The sequence below is a fragment of the Pelobates fuscus genome, chromosome 1, assembly GCF_036172605.1.
Source record: "Pelobates fuscus isolate aPelFus1 chromosome 1, aPelFus1.pri, whole genome shotgun sequence".
Taxonomy (NCBI): domain Eukaryota; kingdom Metazoa; phylum Chordata; class Amphibia; order Anura; family Pelobatidae; genus Pelobates; species Pelobates fuscus.
In genome coordinates this window covers 463,786,242-463,811,478 of record NC_086317.1, presented here as the reverse complement: position 1 = coordinate 463,811,478, position 25,237 = coordinate 463,786,242, and the positions used below count along the sequence as shown (strand labels likewise).

Below are 25,237 nucleotides of genomic sequence, written 5' to 3'. Positions count from 1 at the left end.
ACAAATTGAGAGCAGTTATTTTAGCATTTCAATTGAACTTCTGCCAAGCAAATGCTTTCGAGTTTTGGTCAAATCCCAATTTGGAGTTTTGGGTCACCTATTAACACAAATTTTATTGATCCGGGTTGCAAATTCCTGCTATTTGGTAGAGACTCCTCCTTGCGTTTAACTTAAAGTAACCTATCAAAACTTAAGTGATGGTTATGTTTTGGAGCAGTTTTCTAAGCACGGTTCAAGGGGTCTAAATTACACACATGCTTAATCTTCAAACTGGTAGTCTATTATTTTTAGTGCCCAATTTAAACAATCAATGGTTAAATTAACAGATATCTATATTAGTATTCATGTATCAACTCAAATGCCACCGGCCCCCGCCCAAAAAGAGGTGTAATTAAATGTGTGCAATCATCGCCAGAGTTCCCTGATAAATTGGTTCAGATTTATAAATTTACATTTTGACAGACATGTCACACCCCCTTATGTGTTGAAACACAGCACAGGAGTAATAGAAATCAGTTGGAGTTTTTTATTAATTAGATGCGAAAGATCTGTGTGTCCACTAACCTCTGAAGGTTTTTGTTTTATTTGCGGTATAATTTTTTCACTAAAAATTTTAATGAAGGACATTGGGACAATGACAGATCCATCTCAATAGCTTATCTGCTGCAAATACCGAGCATTTCTTTAACCTAAAATCAGCCGAAATCCCATTTGAAATGACTAGTAGGCACCTCCTGAGATTCAGGAGAAAATTAAACGGATTTCATTGTAAAATCTACATAGATTTTAGATAGCACAAATCTGTATCCCCTCTCCAAATCAAAAAGGAAATGAGATAATGTGTCTGGAAGCCCTCTCAGTTTTCTACACATATAAACCAAAAGGGTCTCTCGTTCAGTAAAATATAATGGCAAACCTCTTTTATAAATGAGCAGATTCTGCCAATGGGGACAAGTAGCTCTGTTTACACAATACGCTACCAATCCCATAAATCAATAGCTGGGTGCTGACTGTGCGTTCAGGCCTAGCTGTTTTACTGAGGGTTTCAGGAGTTTGTAGCACAAAACAGAATGGAATTAAATCATGACCTATTTTCCGTTTATTTCTTAAATCCATTCGGTGGTGGAGTCTAAAAGCTTGTACAATACGTTCACATGAAATCCTAATATTAGACCAGGACGGCTGCTTTGTTGGCAGGTGTAAAAACAAAAATCTATCTAATTATGTCATTTAGAACTGGTGCAATCGTTATTTCCTCAACAGCGTGTATTTTAAGAAGTGAAAAGAGTTGAATAATTTAAATAAATGTTGCATATGCATTTCATCCGGTGAATACTGTGACCTCCATCGCTGGGGAAGGGTAACTCCACTGTCAGCATGGGACGGGATCTTTTTTTCCCCCCTTCCTAACCCCCCTCAAAAAGTTTAAAAATTTTTTTTAAAAAAAATGTAAAAACAAGGAAAAATGCGCGAAACAAATTGATTCTGATCCAACTTACCAGAGTGGCTGGGTTCCAGGTTGTGGTGGGAGCCACTTTTGGTTGCCAGTTGCTGCCCCCTGTTAATTTCTTCTCTCCTGGTTGACTCCAATGCACGTCACTAGAACAGAAGAGGTAATTGTTAAATAACAGACTGACAGAAGACGACATACAGCTTCCCACAACTAACATTTTCTCAGATGGTTGTATGAATCTACAAATAATGTCGTATTTTCTTACGATATAAAATGGAACAAGGCCTTCACAAATATATGATTGTATTACAAACTTGTAGGGGGCGCAGAAGAATGAGCACAGAAACCACCTTTATAGCTCTGGCTGGAGAACATTAAAGAGATTTACATTAAAAATGAGGTAATTCAAACACACCTTGTACACTTCGAGCATTTGTAGAACTTTAGAAAACTAAGGAAATCAAACAGGAGCTGTAGGGCAAGGCTTAGACCAAGGTCAAGTTAACACCAAGAGCCACACAAGACCCTACTAATTTGTTCCTAATGGTTTAAGGGTTAGCTATCCAATACAAACGTCAGTGAAGTTTTGGATTATTTCATGTGTCTACGACAAATATCCATGCACTTAAATGGACCATTGTAATTGTGCAGTGGAAAAAGTGACATCTTTGTGTATAAAGATATCACACACATCAAAACTCTACCAATAGGAGTCCCTGGAAGAGCATGACTTTTCCCTGGTCCTTCAGATAGAGAAGATAAAATGCACGGTGAATTTGATTTAATAACGCAAGGGGCTCTTACTGAGAGAAGCTTTAACCCCTTAAGGACACATGACCTGTGTGACATGTCATGATTCCCTTTTATTCCAGAAGTTTGGTCCTTAAGGGGTTAAAGGACCACTCTAGGCACCCAGACCACTTCAGCTTAATGAAGTGGTCTGGGTGCCTGGTCCCTCTAGGATTAACCCTTTTTTTTAATAAACATAGCAGTTTCAGCGAAACTGCTATGTTTATACTGAGGGTTAATCCAGCCTCCAGAGCCTGTCTCATTGACAGCCGCTAGAGGCGCTTGCGTGCTTCTCCCTGTGAAAATCACAGTGAGAAGACCCAGCGTTGTAAATGCTTTCCTATGCGACCGGCTGAATGCGCGCGCGGCTCCTGCCGCGCATGTGCATTCAGCCGATGACGTCGCGAGGAAGGAGGAGGAAAGCTCCCCGCCTGGCGCTGGAGAAAGGTAAGTGGTTAACCCCTTCCTCTCTCCAGAGCCCGGCGGGAGGGGGTCCCTGAGGGTGGGGGCACCCTCAGGGCACTATAGTGGTCCTTTAATTAGCCAAATATTTAATTTTCACACTTATGCATAATAACATTATATATACAAACACAGATCTTTTCCTAATTTGTTTTTTATTCAAAGTAGGTAGTATACACTTTTCTAGGATGAAAAATAATAATTTAAAAAGTAGTATATTTACATTTTAGGTATCCAACCCTCTATCTCCTGAATCATTTAACCCTTCCTCACCCAGCAGCTATTGTGGCACTGTAGACGGGCAAGTGATCATTGATGTTTTTAGAGGATCAAAACAAAGTCTGACACACGGTGAAAGTACGAGAAATTAATAGTAGAAGCACTCACTTTTTTGTTGTTCCATTCCCAATTCCCAAATCTACAAAACAAAAAAAATAGAATATACTTTAAGAAACACACTTTCATATAACAAGTTAGAAGAACAAGACCAATTTTCTAAAATAAATATGGCGTATTAGGTCTTTTCTGTATAAGAAAGAAAATAAATGGCGATTAACTATTTTCCATTGAGAAAAATTGTGTAAATTCTAAAGTCAGGGTCATGGTCTTTCGGTTTAGTTTAAATCACTCAAACAAGCTAACTGATAGTACTCTTAAAATGCACTACAGCATGCGAGTCAATAAGAGAGAGAGATCTCTAAACACAATAATGAATACAGGGACATTGGAAACATTTAGTCGCATTGCAAGCCTACTCACTGCCCACAAGGTTGGCTAAGGATGAATCCAGATCGTCTGAGACCAGTTTGTTTGGCAGGTGCTTGGCAGAGGGAAGACTCTGATTCTGAGACGTTACCGTTGGTTTCAGGAGCCCGCCCAAATCTTCAAAACCTGAAGAATCATTACATAGATTTAGGAGTCAACAGAAAATCCTAGAGCTTAGAAACATATCAGCATTTGAGAATTGTAATAATTGGAGTATATATCTTTGATGCTCAAACAGGCAAGAGCGTAACGCCAGTGAATTGTAAAAAGTTATGAAGCCACAAAATATTTAAATGGCAGCGATAAAGGCTACAGTAACTCAGTAAGTGAGCTAATCGCTGGCTGCATAGTACGTTATCCGTTTCAAAACAGTCTGTGTATTAAAACCTAAAGTGGAGACAGACTCACTTCAAAGTAGCTACATTTTTGCGAAGAATCTATGCAGTCCTATGTCAGAACAACAAATCGCCAAATGAAATTACAAACGGCTAAATGAGAGATAACTTTGAAATGTGTCAGCAAGCATAACCTAAGATTAGCAGCTGGTATTGGGAAGAAGCAGAATGACAGAAAACATTCCTACCCGTAGAGTCTAAATTGACATTAGTAGGAGATTTGTTGCCAAAAACAGAATCAAAGTCAACATTAAGGCCGCCGGAGGTCTGTGGTTGAACAGCTACAGATGGTGTGAATCCTAAAAAAAAAAAAAAAAAAAAAAAAGAGAAGAGAATGTTAATAAAAATATATAAAGTCCACTTGATATTTTTAGATTTAGAGGGTCTGACATCATACAGAATAAACTTGCGGAATCCACTGAGGAGCAAGGCTGGGGATAAGAAATCGTGAAGTTTCTTGAGAGAATGCTTAATTCAGATGAAATCAATCCTTTTTTTTTTTTTACCTTTCTACAAAGTTATTAGAAAAGTGATCTGGAGGGAACATTAAAATTTTTCGATCTATGCTCCCAGAAGAGGACTAAATGGATGAGTGAAAAAGTATTAGAAGGACGTGCAGGAACAAGCTGCATGGTTGAATTCATGCTCATGCAAGACATACACCCATAAACGTAAACAATAAGCCCTGGAAGTGTCCAGTCCTAAAAAAAGTAGATCTAAAAAAAACTAACAGAATGGCTGAATCCAAAGAACCGGGTGCCTTCCATAATGCAAGCTCATAATGGGATTAGCAAAATGCTTGTAAACCGCACCAATAGTGGCTAAAAACAAACAAAGAGGATATACACTGTGTGCAGAATTATTAGGCAAATGAGTATTTTGACCACATCATCCTCTTTATGCATGTTGTCTTACTCCAAGCTGTATAGGTTTGAAAGCCTACTACCAATTTAGCATATTAGGTGATGTGCATCTCTGTAATGAGAAGGGGTGTGGTCTAATGACATCAACACCCTATATCAGGTGTGCATAATTATTAGGCAACTTCCTTTCCTTTGGCAAAATGGGTCAAAAGAAAGACTTGACAGGCTCAGAAAAGTCAAAAATAGTGAGATATCTTGCAGAGGGATGCAGCACTCTTAAAATTGCAAAGCTTCTGAAGCGTGATCATCGAACAATCAAGCGTTTCATTCAAAATAGTCAACAGGGTCGCAAGAAGCGTGTGGAGAAACCAAGGCGCAAAATAACTGCCCATAAACTGAGAAAAGTCAAGCGTGCAGCTGCCAAGATGCCACTTGCCACCAGTTTGGCCATATTTCAGAGCTGCAACATCACTGGAGTGCCCGAAAGCACAAGGTGTGCAATACTCAGAGACATGGCCAATGTAATAAAGGCTGAAAGACGACCACCACTGAACAAGACACACAAGCTGAAACATCAAGACTGGGCCAAGAAATATCTCAAGACTGATTTTTCTAAGGTTTTATGGACTGATGAAATGAGAGTGAGTCTTGATGGGCCAGATGGATGGATTGGTAAAGGGCAGAGAGCTCCAGTCCGACTCAGACGCCAGCAAGGTGGAGGTGGAGTACTGGTTTGGGCTGGTATCATCAAAGATGAGCTTGTGGGGCCTTTTCGGGTTGAGGATGGAGTCAAGCTCAACTCCCAGTTTCTGGAAGACACCTTCTTCAAGCAGTGGTACAGGAAGAAGTCTGCATCCTTCAAGAAAAACATGATTTTCATGCAGGACAATGCTCCATCACACGCGTCCAAATACTCCACAGCGTGGCTGGCAAGAAAGGGTATAAAAGAAGAAAATCTAATGACATGGCCTCCTTGTTCACCTGATCTGAACCCCATTGAGAACCTGTTGTCCATCATCAAATGTGAGATTTACAAGGAGGGAAAACAGTACACCTCTCTGAACAGTGTCTGGGAGGCTGTGGTTGCTGCTGCACGCAATGTTGATGGTGAACAGATCAAAACACTGACAGAATCCATGGATGGCAGGCTTTTGAGTGTCCTTGCAAAGAAAGGTGGCTATATTGGTCACTGATTTGTTTTTGTTATGTTTTTGAATGTCAGAAATGTATATTTGTGAATGTTGAGATGTTATATTGGTTTCACTGGTAAAAATAAATAATTGAAATGGGTATATATTTGTTTTTTGTTAAGTTGCCTAATAATTATGCACAGTAATAGTCACCTGCACACACATATATCCCCCTAAAATAGCTATAACTAAAAACAAACTAAAAACTACTTCCAAAAATATTCAGCTTTGATATTAATGAGTTTTTTGGGTTCATTGAGAACATGGTTGTTGTTCAATAATAAAATTAATCCTCAAAAATACAACTTGCCTAATAATTCTGCACTCCCTGTAAAATGGAACAAGGCACCTAACCAACAAAGAGGGTGAACGCAAGAGAAAAAGCAAAAGGTAGTTGCGCGAATACACAAAACTCTTATCATAAACAATCACCCAAATGGGGCAGATCTGAATGTGGAAGTAAAATTACCAGATAAGGTTCAGTGCAGTGTTTGGGAGTCGCCCTCCCTTTAAGCACCCTCCACGGTTTTTTTTTTATTTCTACTTTTTACGGTTTTTAGAGTTTTTATTTTTCTAATAAAAATTTGTGGATTATATGAACTTCTGGCTGACTACTGGATTTTATACGAAGATTTGCTTGGTCTCTTACATATCCTTGGTGGAGATAATACCAGAGAGGACTATGAATTTTTACATTTTTTTTTGTTTATGCACAACCACTACCCCGGAGAATATGCACCACTCTCATATCCTGGAGCAGGGATTATACAGCGCAAAGATGAATTATTAGAGCTCATTAAAAGCTCTATCCATGCGAGTAGCCAATATGTTTATTCTTGGTCCACTGTTAACTCTGGGTACCACACTATAAGATTCTGCTCACCATTGCGACTGGTCCCATATCCACCAGTGGGTATTGTATCACTGTATGCCATTTTACGCGAGGTATTGTGCTAGCTCTTGTAGATGTAAGTGGCCATTTTCACCCTATACATTTAGTCTGTGTTTGCAATATACTACACTAGAAGATTATTTTGTTGTATATATATATGTTTATCGTTACACTGTAAAGACATACGCATGCCAAGGAGAAATTTATCTGGGTAACTTCAGTTTTGGTTGATTGTGACGGTCTATGACAAGAGTTGTTTATCGAATGTTTTGTGCGTTGGTGCAACTGCCTTTTGTTTTTTTTCTCTAGCTATTTTAATTTGAATCCCAAATAGTCACTAACTTATACTACTTGCTTGGAAATGCAACAGGAGAATTGTTTTTGGTCACATTTATAACAAATATATTTTATAGACTATAACGGACTCACAAACCTGAAGAGAAATTATAGGGACACTATAGCCACCAGAACCACCGCAGCTTAATGTAGTTTTTCCAGGGTATATAGCCTGGCCCTGGAGGCTTCATAGTAAAGGTAGGGTTCACTTTGCTGCCCAAGTCCTGGCTGCCACATGGACAGCTACTAACGGGACCTCCAGGTTTGATTTCCTAACGCTATTCTGTTTCTTTAACAGACAACATCTCACCTTAGATGGAGAGTGTCACTGATAGAAGTGCCATCTAGATTTTAGGGGAAGATATTAAACAGAGGAGGTCTAGCATTGCCAAAGGTACTGAAAGCATTGAATGGGGAGAGAACATGAATTATGTGTCTTTAAACAGACTATTTCTTGCGGACACCACTCACGTCATATTTAAAATGCCAGCTGGTACATTTATTATGTAGATTCCACTTATATCATACCAGGGATATTCACACAGAAGTATAGGCTGCAAGTTTATTTACCAAAATCTGATACCAGGAAGAGATATACAGATTTAATCAAATCAATTATGCTTAATATTTTGAAATCCACTTTTGTCAAAAACATTGCCCCATGGGTGTGGAAGTAAAGTGTGTTTAAACAGACACCAAAAAAAAAAATCTACGCAGTGAAACTGTAAACATGAGCCTTGTAAAAATAAAGATATATATTGGCTTTCATTTCCATAGTAAAATTCACCAATTTCAGAAACCTAAATCTGTAAATATGTCACAGCCATTAACCACTGTAACAGTTGTGCTGTCGTACTGCCAAATCTATTCAGTATAGAAAGAGTTTCTTTGGCTCATCGCACTATAAAAAGGAAAAAAAAAGCACGAGAACACAGACTGCTGCCAAGTGGGGAACATTAACAAGAGACAGAAAAATCTCTACGGAATCCTCTGCTCACGTCTGCGTCTGGACCAAACCCAAATGATTCCAGACCGCTGTGAATGATAACGGCAGGAGAATGCAACCAACGCTTTTATGGCAACTGGAACTTTACCAGACTCTACTGACATGCTGGCACTTGACAGACATGTCAGCGATAACCATGTGGTAACAAATACATAGATAAAATAACGTTTATGCCAATTATCAAATCCCAGAATGCCCAGCAAACCGAGAACCAATTGGGAAGCAATATTTACTTAATACATGCATTTACTGGTGATTACATTCTATTCTTCCCCTAGAGAGGATGTATCTGTCCACATATTTGTGGATACCCGGTACACGTTCAGTCATTTATTTACAGGGTAAGTATACAGATTTCGAAACATTGTTTTCTTAGAATCAAATGAACCCACAAGACAAAATATTTTCCATTTGGACTGACATTTTAGTGTCACAGGATGTCTCAGAGGAATACACAGAGCTAGAGATTCTCATGCATTGTCCAACCATGACACACTCCTCCCTCAAAGCTGCAACTGGACCGCATTGCTCAGAACTTTGCCAGTTCCTGTCTTTCGGAGAATTAAAGGAAATGCAGTCTGACGGCTGCAATCTTTCTATTCATTTTGGATATTAGTTCTCATGCAAATTCTATTAAGATACTAGGAATACAGGTTTGAGTTCCCAATGCTATTGTGTTTCCATCTTAGATGGAGAGTGTCACTGAAAAAAGTGCCATCTAGATTTTAGACCAAAATGTAAGATTTAAACAGAGGAGGTCTAGCATTGCCAAAGGTACTGAAAAGAGAGAAAAAGCTATGCAAATAGATGGAGAAGCTTGAAAACAATACTTCATGGCTGTGACATGGTCTACCGGGGTACTCCAAGTGAAACCATTTCACCTCCTTGAACTGGATGTAGTGCATGGAATCCCCTGGGCCTGCATTCAGTGTTAACCCAATTTGAGAAGTTTAGCATTGAATGAGGGTCCCTTGCCGCACACTGCCTGTTCCCTGCTGGAGATTACACACTTCTTCTAGCCATACCAATTAATACCAGCAATAGACACTGTGATCGGCTGAAAGAGGTCAGCTGACACTCTCAGCCAGTCACAACCACCAATTGCTGCCCAGGCTAATGCTTTAATCTTAAGCAGAGAGGATGAGCTGCTGGGGACTCTTGTTTAGGATTAAAAATAATTCAGAATTGTTCAACGCTGAATGGAAAAATGGTGTCAGGTGACTGCAGACACTATAACCACTTCCATGAGTGAAAGGAGTTACAGTGCCCCTTTAACGCACCAGAGAACCACATCTCAGCTCTCGTGGTGTTTACTGGGGCACAAATTGATTTCCTATTGCCGATGTGTACACAGGAGTAAGAGTACTAGTAAGGACACCAAGAATATTGAAACAAAACACATTTTAAATGTCAAAACCACAACTCACCGCCGCTCTGGTGCCCAAGGCAGTAAGAACTTTTAGTTAAACAAAAGATATATTGAAAATGATCGGTTAGCTAGAGATGCTCATACTAGCTATACATCGTTAAATAACCGTAAATATAAATGTATTAAATTCAAATTCACTAATGAAAGCTTAACCAGCTGTAATCCCGCTATAGCACATATAAGAGGAAATGGAGCGCTGACCAAAATACAGAGGGCACATTTTCTAATAGAAAATAAAAAAAAAAAGCAGGATAAAAGAATAGCCATTTAGACACTACATGATAAGAACATCCATGATGGTAAATAGCTATCAATATATGGTAGGATGGATAGATTTAGAAACAATATAAACCATCCACTATGTATTCACCTACCTCCATATAGGCCAGCTACTGAAGAGGACTCAGAACGAAAATGGGAAGCGTTAGGATAGACTCGAGGACCACAGAAAGAATCTGATGAGTCAGGTCAGAAGAGAGGAAAGACAGATATTAGAGAAAGGACACAGAAATCAAGTGAGACTTCGAAATGCAAGCAAAGGATCATTACTTATTGACCCTGGTGCAAACTTCAACAATACATTCTAAGAACACTGAAATGTATCATACATCGTTCCCTGGAGAGATTGAGAATGCACCTGCAGTCTTAATATTTTCCATGTCAGCATGTTCCATTTGAATTAGTCTTAAACACGTTATACTTGGCAGAGGAATATATTGGATTTTTAAAAAACGGTAATCTAACAAAACATCACATTGGTTACTTTAGTTTAAGTATAACTCAAAACACCATAACCACTGCCAGTGGTGAAGGCAGGAAGTGGCACCCAGTGGAACCTAGGTAAGAAGCCAACTCCTAAAATGGTTTGTGTACTTATTTGTATATATATATATATATGATGTGTCCTGATGAAAGCTCCGATCGGGAGCTGAAATGTTGACTATTTTTGGATATACAAACAATAAATTGAATGAACAAAACCGAAGAGTGCCGGTAATCTTTTGATATCTTTATACTATTGTGACTTGGCACCGGGTATTGAATACTGTAAGTAGGAGTGCAAGAGGTCCAACCATACATACACACACATATATATATACACATATATATATCTACTATAGCTGGACAAGTTTACGGATAGGAAGAGTCCCCATGAAAGAGAATGAAACGAACCTGAAAGGTCTCTTCCTGGTGTGAGGGTTTTATGGCATCTAAACTTTGAAGTTAAATATATAAATATCTTTATTTAACTTTTTTTTTTTTTGTTATTATTTCTCGGTAAAGTGTATAGAGAAAAAAAAGAAAACCCTCACAAAAACTGCATGATGGAAGTTAATGCAGGTGGTCTATTATCTTCCAAGTCAGTTAGGTCCAACCTAGACCTGATGATGCTGGACTAGAATATTTTATAATGTTCTGCCAGCTAAGGATATATGCAACCACAACCACATCATCAAGAAAAGGCTCGTAGCTTACAGCATAAAAATAGCATTACGCTATAACTGTAATACCATACGTTTTCCTACTGAAATTAAAAAAACGGCCTAATTTTATTATATAAAATGTCTCTGCCAGGATAAGGTGTAAGTGCAATTCTAAAACTGTTAATATTCTGAGAAAACTAAGCTTTGGGGTTGTGCAAACGGTAAAGAGAGGAAGGAAAAAAAAAAAAATCAGAGGAAGAGTGGTCGAGAGAATAAAAATAGCCCTGGAAAAAAGGAGGGGGTCATGTGAGAGCCTAACATCAATCAACGTTTATAATCACTTAATCATATACAATACATGTTTCCAGGAGCCAAGATAGACATACTCTAGTGTTCACCAGGAATTCATGGCATCAAAATCAATCAAACATGGTCACATGGCATAGTAATCTAAAACATGTCGGTGTGAATGTTAACCCCTTAAAGCACCAGACTCATTCGCTGAAGCACAATCATAAGAAAACAGAACAGGTTTTCCCCCGACTTGCTGAGGTATATGCATACATTTCTTAGGCACAAACAAATTCTGGTACATGAAAATGTAGATATGTAATAACAAAACTGATACAATATAAAGTACAAATGCAACAAATTCTGGCAAAACGAATAGATAGATATAAGAACAAGGACCACTACACGCTATAAGGACCAAATACGTGTAAAATAGTAAGAATTTCAAGTTTAAGTCACCCTGAAAACAGCGGAATCAGATATCTGTTGTCCCCCCTCAATTTGGCTTTTCTGGACTGAGATCCTCTTTGAATTAACATAACGCCTTTGTAAATAATCGTGTGTATTTATGTAGATGATAAAAGGTATGCTAGAGAAGTTACGTGGAAGGAGGGGTATCAGGCAGTTAGGGTGTGAGCACAAGTATTTGGAACAACAGATCAGACGGAAGGGGGCCTATTGGGAAGAAGATACAGGTCATCTCTGTCAAAGCCAGAGCCGATGGCAACATCCACTCACTTTACAAAAACATCCACAAATCTCCAAATCAGATGGTAAATGAGCTAATTTTTTTTTTTTTTTTTTTATCTGCAATCTGGATTTTGTTATTTTTATACCGAAGGTTCTCCATAACAAAAAACTGGATACCTTAAATGTATTCACACTTTTGTGCAAATGTAAATATACCTGGTGTTTTAAAACTGAGGCGAAATGAGGGTTAAGCATGGATTCAAACTACCAACGAATGCCAGGTTTAGTGCCCTTAAAAGATAAGAGGCGACAAGCCCAAAGCATTGTCTACAATATACCGGATTTATAATGCTCTACTCCTCGGCTAGACACAAACTTTGACAAAGAGCTGGCAGGTTCAGAAAAAGGATTGGCATGATGTAAAGAATTAAAAATAAATTATGGATTGACTTTCATTAACTGCTATTACAAAACTAATATATTTTGATAAACTGCAAGCTACTGTAAAAGTAATGCTTAAAATTAAAACTATAAAAAAATAAAAACCTGCCTGTCTTTTAACTATATCTAACTGACCAAAAGTGCGTAAATGGTACATTACCATTAAATATGTCACTGTTGGGGGTCTTAGCAGTAAAACTGGTTGTATCAGAAGTTACAGCAGGTAGGTGGGCACCATCGTTAAGTTTATTGAGAAAAGGATTTAAGCTTGAAACAGATTCATCGGCAGATTCAGAAGAGAAAGGATCTGTGCACCCAGAGAACAGGAAAGGTTAAAGGTTAATTGAAGCAAAGAGAAGAAGGAAAAGCATGTTAGTAAAGGTTACAGCCCACCACAAAAATATTTCACGGCTACCCCAGCACACCTTGCAAGGGTCCTAGACCTGTTGGGACTTAACGGATACATGAAGCGTGTATCTCTAGCCTGATTTATTTCACAGGAGCCGTGCTTCTTTGAGAGTTAAGAAGAGCAAGTCGATCTGTAGTGCTTTCATGCACACCAGAAATACACAAGAGACAAACAAAACACATTGTCGGATAATACAGGAAACATGACAGAACTTAGACAAAAAAAAGTTATTATTACTGTACCAAGATTTCTTTGGACAGCAGCTTAAGTGTTCATGTGCGAGTGGACGCTCATAACACAACACAGCTTATCAGCGCAGATACAGGCAAGGCATATGGTGACAAATGACACTGGGAATTAGAGGACACTGTAATGTCTAACAGTATAGTATCGGACATAAACATGGCTGAGAGAGGAGTCACAGGTAGTGTGACAAGCAATTCACACATTTTATACTCTACCATATAGATAAATTGATTACTATTCTACTATTAGCACTGCAGAAACAGTGAGGTTGGTAATCCTCAAAGGGTTACGATTTTGGGAGGGAGACTGCCTGCCATGTATCCAAGTGGAACACTAACATGAGACGATGAGTGCTCAAAATATTGGGAAGCAGAATTAGATCTGATAAATCTGAACCCCTCATCCTCATATCCAGAGTCCCTGCTCTTACCATCAGTAGTCCTACCTCTCGTAGCGCTTTGTCACAGCTAACCACACCAGCCTTTTCGTCATGGACTTCCAACGACAGGTTGGTTATCTGGATGGGAAAACCAGTGTTTTCCCCATATACTTAGTACAGCCCTGTAGGCTAGAGGTTGACCATCTGACATTGCATTGACACTCTGACATGTTTGAAGATGTAGTAAAAGTTCACAGGTGTGTTAAAGGGCTGTACATTCATAAGCGTTAAAATATAATAAAGACGTTTAATGCTATGCATGCAGAGCGTAGACTTTTAAAGAATGTATTGGGGGGGAAATACTACGAGTAAAACATTTATGATTACACTTCACAGATGCCGAACTTGCGACAATATTGTGCGCAGTAACAACATGGTAACATTTCTTACCTCCCCATGTACCTGCCACAGGTGGTACAGAAGTGAGCGGGTGTACAGCAGGCTGGAATGTTGGCTGCATGTCCAGCAGATCATTAGACATTTTGGAACTGCTGAAGGAGAAAAGTACAAACACGACTATTAAGACCAATTGCAATCACCCCACATGAACGCTTCCACACTGTGCTGCAGGGCTGTAATGACGAGCCAAGAAAAACGGTGTGGGCGCACATTAAGTGGGCAGAGGATCATAGTGAACAAGCAAAGCCATTAAGGACTTTGAATTATTAATCAACCTGCTGGAGTGGAATGCTCTTGTTTATTGTTGAAATGGTTTATTTTGCTTACTATTAACACATTATCTTTGTTAGACATGGGAATTCTCCTGGATCCTATACAAAACTGATGTATTTTGGAGGTCATCTGACCTAAATCCATATTTAAAGTGCCAGTGTAAGAGTGGCAGATATTGCATTCCATTGCAGTATGTATGCTCACTGTTCCCTATACATGAACGAGATGGCACTTGGAGCTGCATTGAGAGTGGCATTACAGAGAACCCTGGGAGAATCATACAAATAACACATTCTCCCCCTGAAGGGTTTGGCAGCCCAGAGATCTAGTAGGTTACAAAAGGCTCCTGGTTTTGGCTTTTTTAAAGTATTATCTAAAGCAGCAAAATGGGAGGGTAAAACATCTATAACGTATGCTTTAGAGTGTATTAAAATGGATTGTTTAAAGTTCTGATCTGACATTTTCTTAAACAACTAGAAAATAAAAAAGACAGACAAGTGTTCACACGGACGTTGGACAAATTGTACCTGTTTAAAGACCCTGGGGTAGAGAACATATCGATAGCAGCTGTGGTGTTTATACTGCCTGCTAAGGAGGACACTGGAGAGGAGGCAGTGGTGGAGATGTGGTGAGTTTTTTTGCCAAGCTCTTTAAGTCGTTGCTCCTGATGAGAAGACAAATACACGACACACAAAAAGTTACTTAACCTATCCTGGGAACGACAATGCATTATATTACTGATAGCAAGGCTCACAGACTTCAATCACAGTCTTGAATGGTACACATTACGAGTGATTAGATGCTATTTCTCATGAGAAAGTTTTATTTTTACATTTTCTAAGAACATGTGCTGGAGGACAAATATAATTATTTCACCTCTATAAGGTATTGGAAAATATAAATTAATGGTCGGCTTGTAAACGTATGTAAAGCAGCCCATGTTAAAATACATCAGTAACATGTATAGAATAGTCTCGCGGTTCAGGCTTTTCCTACTGCATGTGTGTAGCGCTCATACTTGTACTTGGAAGTTTGAACACACAGACACCAGTGCGAAATAAAACGATATTTTAGATGTATACAATCCTGTAGCTAGGTGGAAACCTGCCTTTAAAGCTTTTAATCGAGCTTGCTCCTCTTCTAAAGCTGCCTGCTTTTCCCTTTCATCCACTCTGGTGAGTGAGAGGCCGGTGCTTGCGAGGGATGAGACTGCGTTTGAGAGTGTCGTAGCCCTACAAAGAAGAAACCATTATTTTTATCTTTAACATCGTATAATTGAGATACAAATTTTTTTTTTAATCTTCAGGTTATCTACAGTGTGATTTGACACATCTTAAATCACTAAATAAGATTTGGGTGTAACAGATGATGCTACTGCACCATCCTTTGGACACATAACAACATGGACCTTCTGTCAACATAACGAAGGGAAGATTTCATAGATCTATGGGTAGTGCCATGTCTAGGGTACCTTAAAAAAGCATTCGGTCACATTACAGAAAACCATTTCCCTCGATCAGACTAATCTTACCCACAACAGTAGTTGTACCTGCAAAGTCTCATATAAAAGAGAAATACTAACAGTTGTTTTGTTAATAGCGGATTCCTCTTGGCTCAGAGAGCGCAAGGCACTTAATCCCAGATGGACAGTCAAAACCATTTGTGACCTGCTGGTCTTATATAACAGTTATCTTAAGGGACATCAAAGTTGCATTTGTGAATCCCAAGCTATTAACCTCTCCTAAAAACCTACGAGGTACAGATTAAAGAATAGATCCTGAAATGGCATCCCCAAATAGATTCTCTAACTCTGCCCATTCTCCATCTAAAGCGCATAATTGTGATAAAACTAGCTTACTCTCCTGTATGCACAAACTACATGTATGCAATTATAGTACATATGAAACTGCCTTCCACTGTTAAGTCTATCAAACTTGGAAAACATTATTCTGAAATTCTCTTACAGAAAAAGAAAATGCATTTTTCACTTGTCTGCTTTTTACCTTTTAATAAACCCATTGCTTCACCTTATCTTTGGCATCTTCAACTTCCTTGGATTTTCAGGCTAGCGTTCCCAGGCTCCATCCAATTTTTATATTATAAGCACGCTCGTTCTACTATACCTCTTTACAACAAGCCTTTAAATCCCTCAAGACTGAGTCACTGTGCACTTACTCCACACGGCCAAAGCTTCCCAAGTACTGTACTACTGTGCAATGCAGCTCATCTTACAGCTGGTACACGAACAGGGCTTTTATTATGTTTCGGTTCTGGATATACTTTACATTTCTTTCATATTTCATAGTATTTTGATAAATAACTCGTGCAAAACAGACCTAAAAATATTAATCAATTAATTATATATATATTTATTCTAACAGTCTATGAACTAAACTTGGTTGTAATGAGACAAACTGGCCATCTGGCAGCCTCTCAAACTTGAGAGGACATTAATTAATGCCAAAAACAGAGTGCTATTCAGAGATTAGCCGTTATAAATCAAAAGTGGCCCAAATGGCAGACAGAGTTCTGAGATGTGTGTCTGTTTGTAATTGATGCAACCATTGCGAGAAAGCTACATATTACCGAAAATTACAGGCTTGAAGACCCAGAAGGGGTGAGGGAGGAATATCAAAACACAAGTTAACCTCTCATTACAGAAAAGCTTGCCACTACAGAGACCGCTGATGTGTGGATTATGCAGTGTACACATTAACCCCTTGAATCAGAGTATCTCTTTAAGAAGAACGCAGACTTGATTTTTGCCAAGGTCACTAAAAGGAGTACCATAAAATTAGAATACGGAGATCAGAGCACAACATTCCCCTCGTCACTAGCTGCTGGGGAGTGAAAAGTTAGCCTTGACTAGTAGAAATGCACCCCTGGTACGCTATGGCTGGCAGCAAGTAACTTTTAAAGCCAGGCTAGTAGCATATGACTACAAAAATGGAAGCCCTGCCTAGGTCCAAGAAAGTGCTTGAGAAACAGCTGCATGCACCTTTCCAAGTCTAGAAAAAAATAAAATAAAAAAAGGGAAGTATGTTGGGTAATCAACCAAAAGCAATTTGAGACCGAGCTACATTAGAATTTAAATATCTGCATATAGATACAAGGCCTTTGTGAACAGCGCCCCAAAACACTCGCACTGGTATGAGTGGATGTAGGCTGCCCCGATCAAACGTTTTCAGGCAGAGAATGTAAAAAATCAATGAATAAATTACCGCTCGCTAGCAACTGAAACATGGGACCCGTCCGTGGAAGTCCAGAGTAGGGAATAATACATTGAGAGAGCAGAGAATGCCTTCAATGCTTTACATGGAACTTAAATAAATAAAAAAAGCTTAAAGTAAAAATCAGTCTGCAGTCTGAATGCATTAATAACAAATAGCTTTCCATGGGCAATTTGGAGATACCTGGCCCCTTTCCTGACCTTACATAACATGAATCTCAGGATTAATGCTAGTTTGCAAACAAATCGTTTTGGGAGATTATTATTATTTTTATTCTTTATTTTTGTGTGCATAAGATTGCAGATAACAAATGAACTCACTGTGCTACAACAGCAATAGCAAGCATGATTAAAACAAAAATTGACATGGCATTTGTAAAGGAACAGCACCATTTTATGCCACGTAAAGCAGGCTAGATATGCATAAGTAAGGTATGAGATTCTTGCTCAAGCTTAGTTTACCGAGATAGCAATACTAGTACTATCAGGTTAGCCCAATCATGCATGAGTGGACATGTTGAAGGCATCAGGGGTATGTAGGCTGTTATGGAGGAGAAAGTAAAAGCCAACTGGACTAATTGCAGTCGTTCCTCGGTTTAACCATGGGTGACTTAACTAAGAGAGCAAAAGATTCTGCGCTATAAGAGGTCCACATTAAACAGGCATATGTGACACAATAGATAAAATAAACAGAAAACAAAGAGATAGTGGAAGACAAAAAAAAAAATCCCCTCTGCCGCGACTTGCAGTGGTAACGGAGGTCCTGTTGAGAGTTCCAAGCCAAGGAGAGTAGAGTCTGCTGCTTGTTGTGAGGTTCAGCCAATGCCCCGCGGGGGCAGTATAGAGCGTCCCGGTAAGGTGTGCCTCTTAGGTGAGAGCAGTGCCGATTGCGAGTACTCTTCAAGAGTCTGTGTATGAGCCTGCCGTTCTCTTAGTTCTGGTTTCTGCCAGAAGGCTGCGAATACGGCATCCAGCCGTGCCTGGATGTCAAGCCCCTGTGCTGTGTCATTAGGCTTAGTGACCATCTCCACCATATTAGGATCAGCAAGCTTCACCCATGGATGCTGCTGCTGGGCCTGGTGGGACTTTGCTGGGACCAGGATAACCACCACTGGTCCATGTGGGGAGGGCCCACGATAAGGATTCAATGGTTGGGGGCAACAGGGGAGTGTCCATCTCACCGCACCCTCCACGCTTGCAGGCCGTAAATGTCGCTCTGGTGATTCTTGCAGGGTAGGCTACTTATTTGGTGCCAGTGTTTGCCCCATGATATCACCTCGCTGTTGGTGGCCCATTAGGGTCATTTGAAGGCTGTTTGTGGCTTGTAGTCAGCAATGTGTCTGGAAGAGCAGGAGCTGCTCTATCCTGCGCCTGCTCAACCCAGCGTTCAGGCCCCGACACTTTGGAGGTTATTTTTATTGGTGTAAACAAAGAAACTGCAGCTGGAAGCTAGCTTAGAGTGGCCTTAAAGTGACGGACTACGAGTCATAATTTCTACGTGAGACAGACTGCCAAAGAATAATGGGCGTTTAGGTCCAACAACGTATGGGACTGAATAGGACAACCCTAGTTTATGTATCACCAGCTGGAAACATGCAGATACTTCAAATAAGTTGCTGGCTATGACAGGTACATTATTCACCTACACTAAAAGAGAAATGGAACACAGAACCTAGTTTCCTAAACAAAACCCGAGCTGTCTTCCATCTGCTTGAATTTCTTTTTCTTAAGCATTGATTATGGATGTAAAACAGAACCTGCTCTTACAACTATATACATCCCATAACTCCCTGCTCGAAGCAGAGATTTATGGGATATTTACAGTGTTCACAATCAAAGCAATGGCAGAACCAGGAATGGTCTCTGCAGATGTCTCCAGGTCCTTATGACTTGATGCCAAAAAAAAAAAAAAAAATGGGTGTCCACGCGTTGTTTTGTACTTTTACCTAAATCCACCCTGCAGAGTTCCTGTATTTCACAGCTGTTTACAATACATGTGAGCGTATTTTTATTACCTGCTTGCCGCGGTTGAATCTTTGATTTTCTTTCCCTCCAACGAAGCTAAATGCTGTTCCAAAGCATCGAGTAGACTACTGGGAGCCTGCAAACAATAAATAATGAAATATTAATTCCAAGATATCAGGCACTACGACACTGAGGGATCAGCTATTGTCTCATTAAATTGATGGAACTTATCTCTCTCCAAGAGATACTGAAAAAGATTTCTTCCAATTGATAAAAATTAAAAATAATCTGCTAGCGGGCACTTTTCAGATAGATTTCCTGTAACGATGCCCTAAAACTGACAGGCTCAGGCATTTAATTAGAAAGACAGGAAATCTGCACAGAAGGACTAATGAAAACCACCTTACTTTCAATTAAATTCTCACTCACGACTTCAAACCTCCTGAGGTCTGATTAAAAGAAAGTTTGAAGGAAGGCTGGGAGATTTTCCTTTTTAATGATACATCCCTGGATAAGCAAATAATCCAATTCTATATTATATATTCCTATCTGCTTTAGGAGGTGTAATCAATAGAAAATTTCTCTGTTCGGAGGGGACCTGAATGGCTACATTTAACCATGTGAACAGCAGAAACCCTAACGTTAAGTCTTCAAACAATGGAATAAAATAATTTATCTTTTTCATGGGGAGCTCCTGACAGGCTAAGATTGTTTATATCCTTTAGAACACGTTTCTCCATACATCTTGGCTAGATCGGTGAAGTGGGCCATGTCGTTGGTAGAGGTCTCTTTATCCGGAGCACGTTCTTCCAGAAGAGCTAGGACATCCAATGTGTTTACTGCCAGTTGTCATTCAGAGAAAGGGAAGACGGCAACTCATGATCAGATCAGAAGGGAAAAGCCCTTCTTATAATCAACAAGTTTTAAACATGACTCGGGCCTCTGTGTCCTGTAATCAATTACAGGATTTTACAGAGTCCTGATCTAGCCATCACAATTCGGACCTTTGTCAGAGTCGAATTAAACAGTATTTTCATTGGATTATAAAGACCCGAGAGTGACAATTTTCCAAGCACTTTTTTTTATCCTTATTGGTTCTTTTGTTGCCTAAATTTTCAAAATTGTAGATCATAACCATAGATTTCCATAACTGCACTTGTAGATGGGTAAATATCCAATTTTGAAAATAAAGGGGCTAGTTAATATCAGGGAGCCCAACAGAACTCTTCTGGAGTTTTATGTCAGCGATAAAATAAATATTCAGAATTCTACTTTGTATAAAAGGAAAAAAATAAGGTGTCATGCTTTTTGTTTTACTTTTTTCTGTTCTATGACAACCTATCCAGGTATGTCCCATAAGCATTGGTGGGTCAACGTGAGATCACTTAGTGTAGACTTTTAGCTTGCCAAATAAGAATAGAAGCCCATCTGATGCAACATTGTGATTTTACCACCAGCGACTCTACACCACAACAAATCACTGCAACAATTAAAATAAACTGGAGTGAATGTGTTAAACAAAAAAAAAAAAAAAAAAAAAACTATTGTCAGATTAAGGTTTTGGGGGAATGGGCACCAACGCTGGAAGTGAAGAACTGCCAGATGCATTCTTTGGGTTGGCTATAATCTGAGGATTATGAGTCACTGTAGCCTGCAACATCCAGATTCACTGTTTGCTATTAACATTTGTTTCAAGTCTGGAATTACAGACAAACTATTTTGCCATGCAGTTGGACCGTTGCATTGGCTTTCTTCCCTCCAAGCAATATTTTTCTGGCTTAACTAGAAAAAGGAATTCACAGTTTAAACATGTCTAAAATCTTTAGGGGTTGATGGTACTACTTAAAATCGCTGAACAAGCAGTCCTGACAATCAACCTTATTACAACTAGTGCATGTTTAATAAATATGGCAAGTATATGTAAGTACTACGGAATCTGTTGGCGCCATATAAATGTCAATAATAATAATAATAATAATAATAATAATAATAATGTATGATGTATAATAGGTTTTCCTCTCCTGAAACTTTCCTAACATAATAATAATAATCAAAACAAAAACACTAAGCCCTAGCAATCTACTTCCCTAACCTTTTGTGTCACATTACCCCACTCCCTCTAGCATGTAAGCTCATTGAGCAGGCCCTCAATCCCTCTGTTACTGTGTGTCCAACTCGCCTGGTTACAAATACTTGTCTGTTAGTCCACTATTATACAGCGCTACGGAACTTGTTGGAGCTTTATAAATAATAATAATAATAATAATAATAATAATAATAATAATGTTAAAACAGTGCTTTTAAATTCAGAAACAAGTAATGCTTAATTTCAGAGGTGCTTTAAACACTAAAGCTTAACCCCTTAAGGACACATGACATGTGTGACATGTCATGATTCCCTTTTATTCCAGAAGTTTGGTCCTTAAGGGGTTAAAGTGGTTATGGTGCCTAGGTAGCATCCCTACACTCCTCCGCCAAACGGACACAAATAAGGCTTGAAAGCAGAGCCTGTAACTCTGCTTTAACCCCTTAAGGACCAAACATCTGGAATAAAAGGGAATCATGACATGTCACACATGTCATGTGTCCTTAAGGGGTTAAACCCCTGTCAATCAAAGAGCCTGAAAATACAGTTTCTGTATTTTCTCAGACCGATATGTCAGGTCAGAGCCTATGTTAAGGGACTGGCAGTTGCCACACCGCAGGAGCAAGTGCTTGCAAGTCCAAAGACAGAGCCCTTTCTATGTGATGATTGGTGCTTTTTTAAGAAGACCATTTCACCCCTTCTGGTGGGTGAAGAGTTAGACAGCATCAGCCGGTTTTCTGGCTTGACACCAACCCTGCAGACACATTACATAAGATTTTTTGCAGGTTGGTAAGAATACAGTTCTCTTAGAAGCAGGGAGAATAGATTTGCATTTTAAATTGAGTATTCTTTGTTGCATGTGGGTGCAGGATGCACCAGCCATATACACAGACCATGTCAATTACAGGGGTATGCAGAGATGTAAGAATTTAAAGTTAGTGTCGGGAAGTGAGATCGTTATGTACAATGCATTTTTTGCTGCATCCAGTATTTTAAAGTTTTAAGAATAATGTGATTAAGCCATAAATCTGCATTTAATTATGAGTGTGTTGTGTGTAAGATGTATGATTGAAAATAAAACGTTCTATTCATGCAGGCCTTGTAAGTCACAGCCAGGGAAGGGTGCATGTACACACAAAAGATGTGCGGATCTACACACCAAAACTGCTACACTAAGCTAACGTTGCTTTGGTGCCTATAGTGTCCCTTTAAGCTAATGTTGTTTTGGTGTTTAAAGAGAACAGCATTCATTGTTGAACAACTACATTGTGACCCTGCATTCAGTCTTGTTTTCCCCTGAGCAGACATGGCACGCATTAAAACACTCTGCAGGTGAGTAGGATACTCTTGTTGACTCAGCAGAGAACACATTCAAATTATATTATTACTGGCAAGACATTCCTTACCTGAGATAAATCGGGGATGTCTCCTCTGTCAATACCAACTTGCTGCATTAGAAAAATAAACAATTGACAAATGAATAATGAGTCATAGCAGTAAGTTAAAAGCATGCCTATTAATGGATCGCTCCTCTTGCCAGATGGATTTCTGCACATTATAGCAGTAGAACAGTTTTACACAGCGGATCTCTGCTAGTGAGCAATAATGTACACAAACATGGTGCATATAGCTATAACATTCAGCAAATACACCCATCAACCAGTATGTGCTCTGTTTCAGCAAAGTAACCCATTTAGCTGATATTCTCTCCACGTTTTTTAAGTCTATGTAACGATTTCACAGTCACTTGAAAACTAGGATTTAAAATACACTGAAAAGGTGGCCAGAGCCATTAACCAATTAACCTGTGAGAGCACTTAACCAAGATTACTACAACTACTGCTGCTGGTACTGGAAGCAACGGGACAAACCAGAACAGAACCATTGCATTTTCTCTTTCTGCACTTCAGGTACATGAAATTCCTTCAAAGAACTTGAAAGAACTTTACAGAATGCATATAATATTAAAAGAAATGTCAAAAGAAGCTCGTGGATTAATCTAAATTAAAACAAAACAAATAAAAACGCCAGAAAATCAATATAAATATAACATACATTTCCATAAACTAACAGGAGACAGCACATAGTATTCCTACGCTAGCAAGACAGAACAGTTTAGAAAATCGGTAGGTCTAACGAGGAAAAAGGTAAAAAAAAAACCAAAAACAGCCAAACTGAAATAATATATATATATAGTCATGGCTGGAAGATTCCTTTAAAACACACATGTATGTGTATACACGGCTCAAACTTTTCCCACTTTCCACAAAGAGATGGATATCCACACACTCGTATTCTGATCGCTGTAGGGTCATTTAAGGATCCTCTTCCAAACTGGAATAACCCATTCCATGAAAGACTGCAGCGCTGCATGGAACCTCCATCAGGGCGTAGAACATTCCATGCTGCCAATATTTCCCATGGGGTGAGATTTCGTGTTCCATAACCTTAGTCCTCCAGGGTTTAAAGAGGACTGTGCAAAGCTGCAAACCAGCCCCATTCTGGAAGGAAGTTTACTTTACTAGTTACACAGATGTCTATCCTAAAACTGAAAAAAAGCTCGAGCTTGCCAGTTAGCAAACATGGTCCGGAACGATTCAACATCCATCGAAATAACTGAACTCACCTCTGCTACTTTCAGAAACTCCGAGATACGAGTCATTCTGGTGAGAAATTTCTTATAAATATCAAGGCCTTCCTTGCACTGATTCTTCTTCATGTCAAAATATTTTTCTAGAGACAGAATTTCGTCGAGGTTAATAATTGTCAAAACAAATCACTTAACAAAAAAAAAAAAAGCCCCAGACAAAAAGCCCAATGTTGTAGTTTTCATTCTATTTAACCCCTTAAGGACACATGACATTTGTGACATGTCATGATTCCCTTTTATTCCAGAAGTTTGGTCCTTAAGGGGTTAAAGAGGGTCTGTCGCCAAAACATCTGCATAGCAATAGAATAGGAAACGCGGAATGAGAGCAGATATTTACCCAATAGGTTGATTATTCCTTCGTTGTATGCAGCAAACAGTCTTATGGCATCTTTGAAAAGGAGCATGAAGGCAGCATTAATTACACCATTTGTTAGCTCGTTAGCATTAACCTGGGTTACGGGAGAAACACAAATGGAGGAAACAAAGAGCAGTTGTCAGCAATTTGCTGCGCAGGACAGGATAACAAAACCAACAGATTCAAGGGCAAGTCAAATCCAACATTTCACGGCCGGGATCCCTCCAGTTGCTGTAGAACCGGTCGGCTGACAAAGAATCCCGAAAAGTTCCAGGTCTACAACAGCAGCAGGATACCATATCAAAGTAAACACATCATCTTCTCAGCCCAGAGTATACTCAAAGTATGATATGATGTTACTAAACACAGAACAACATTTCATATATACATTGCAGATCGCTAGCAAATATACAGACTACAAAATAGTTTGTTTTTTTTACTTTAGGATTTTAGCCGACACTTTTATGCCATACACTATGGAAGATGTAGTGGCTATACCATTGGTACAATACAACATGCAGACTATGATTTACAATTATAAATATCTAGAGGCAATTTAAAACAGATATCTTCACAACATACTGTTACATGCAGCTGATTAACTTACATTGAAATCAAGGAGGGCGTCCATTTGGTTTTGTATAATGGGCATTGTTTTGAGTAGTTTTTCTGTACTCATTGTCCTCATAACTCCATCAGCTCTAAAAACAGACATTTCATATATCATTTATATACCAGTCACTGAACAAAAACACACTGT

General features: G+C 39.1%; 2 protein-coding genes across 10 annotated transcripts in view; one reads left to right on the top strand and one right to left on the bottom strand.

Moving 5' to 3' along the window:
- Positions 1-25,237, top strand: part of CCDC81 (coiled-coil domain containing 81) — a 367,311-nt gene that overhangs the window by 33,186 nt on the left and 308,888 nt on the right. The window lies entirely within an intron of this gene.
- Positions 1-25,237, bottom strand: part of PICALM (phosphatidylinositol binding clathrin assembly protein) — a 107,214-nt gene that overhangs the window by 16,459 nt on the left and 65,518 nt on the right. For 3 of the 9 annotated variants that reach the window (XM_063430981.1, XM_063430994.1, XM_063431002.1), the window contains exons 5-18: positions 25,085-25,178; positions 24,460-24,571; positions 24,099-24,205; positions 22,879-22,920; positions 19,437-19,522; positions 15,301-15,424; positions 14,720-14,856; positions 13,911-14,011; positions 12,587-12,733; positions 9,955-10,035; positions 4,053-4,163; positions 3,464-3,595; positions 3,092-3,122; positions 1,500-1,599 (exon numbers count right to left, since the gene is read on the bottom strand). In XM_063430981.1, the coding sequence (XP_063287051.1) occupies positions 1,500-1,599; positions 3,092-3,122; positions 3,464-3,595; positions 4,053-4,163; positions 9,955-10,035; positions 12,587-12,733; positions 13,911-14,011; positions 14,720-14,856; positions 15,301-15,424; positions 19,437-19,522; positions 22,879-22,920; positions 24,099-24,205; positions 24,460-24,571; positions 25,085-25,178 (1,405 nt within the window). The remainder of the gene's footprint in view (positions 1-1,499; positions 1,600-3,091; positions 3,123-3,463; positions 3,596-4,052; positions 4,164-9,954; positions 10,036-12,586; positions 12,734-13,910; positions 14,012-14,719; positions 14,857-15,300; positions 15,425-19,436; positions 19,523-22,878; positions 22,921-24,098; positions 24,206-24,459; positions 24,572-25,084; positions 25,179-25,237) is intronic. The other 6 variants (XM_063431007.1, XM_063431040.1, XM_063431015.1 and 3 more) reach the window with 4 other exon arrangements.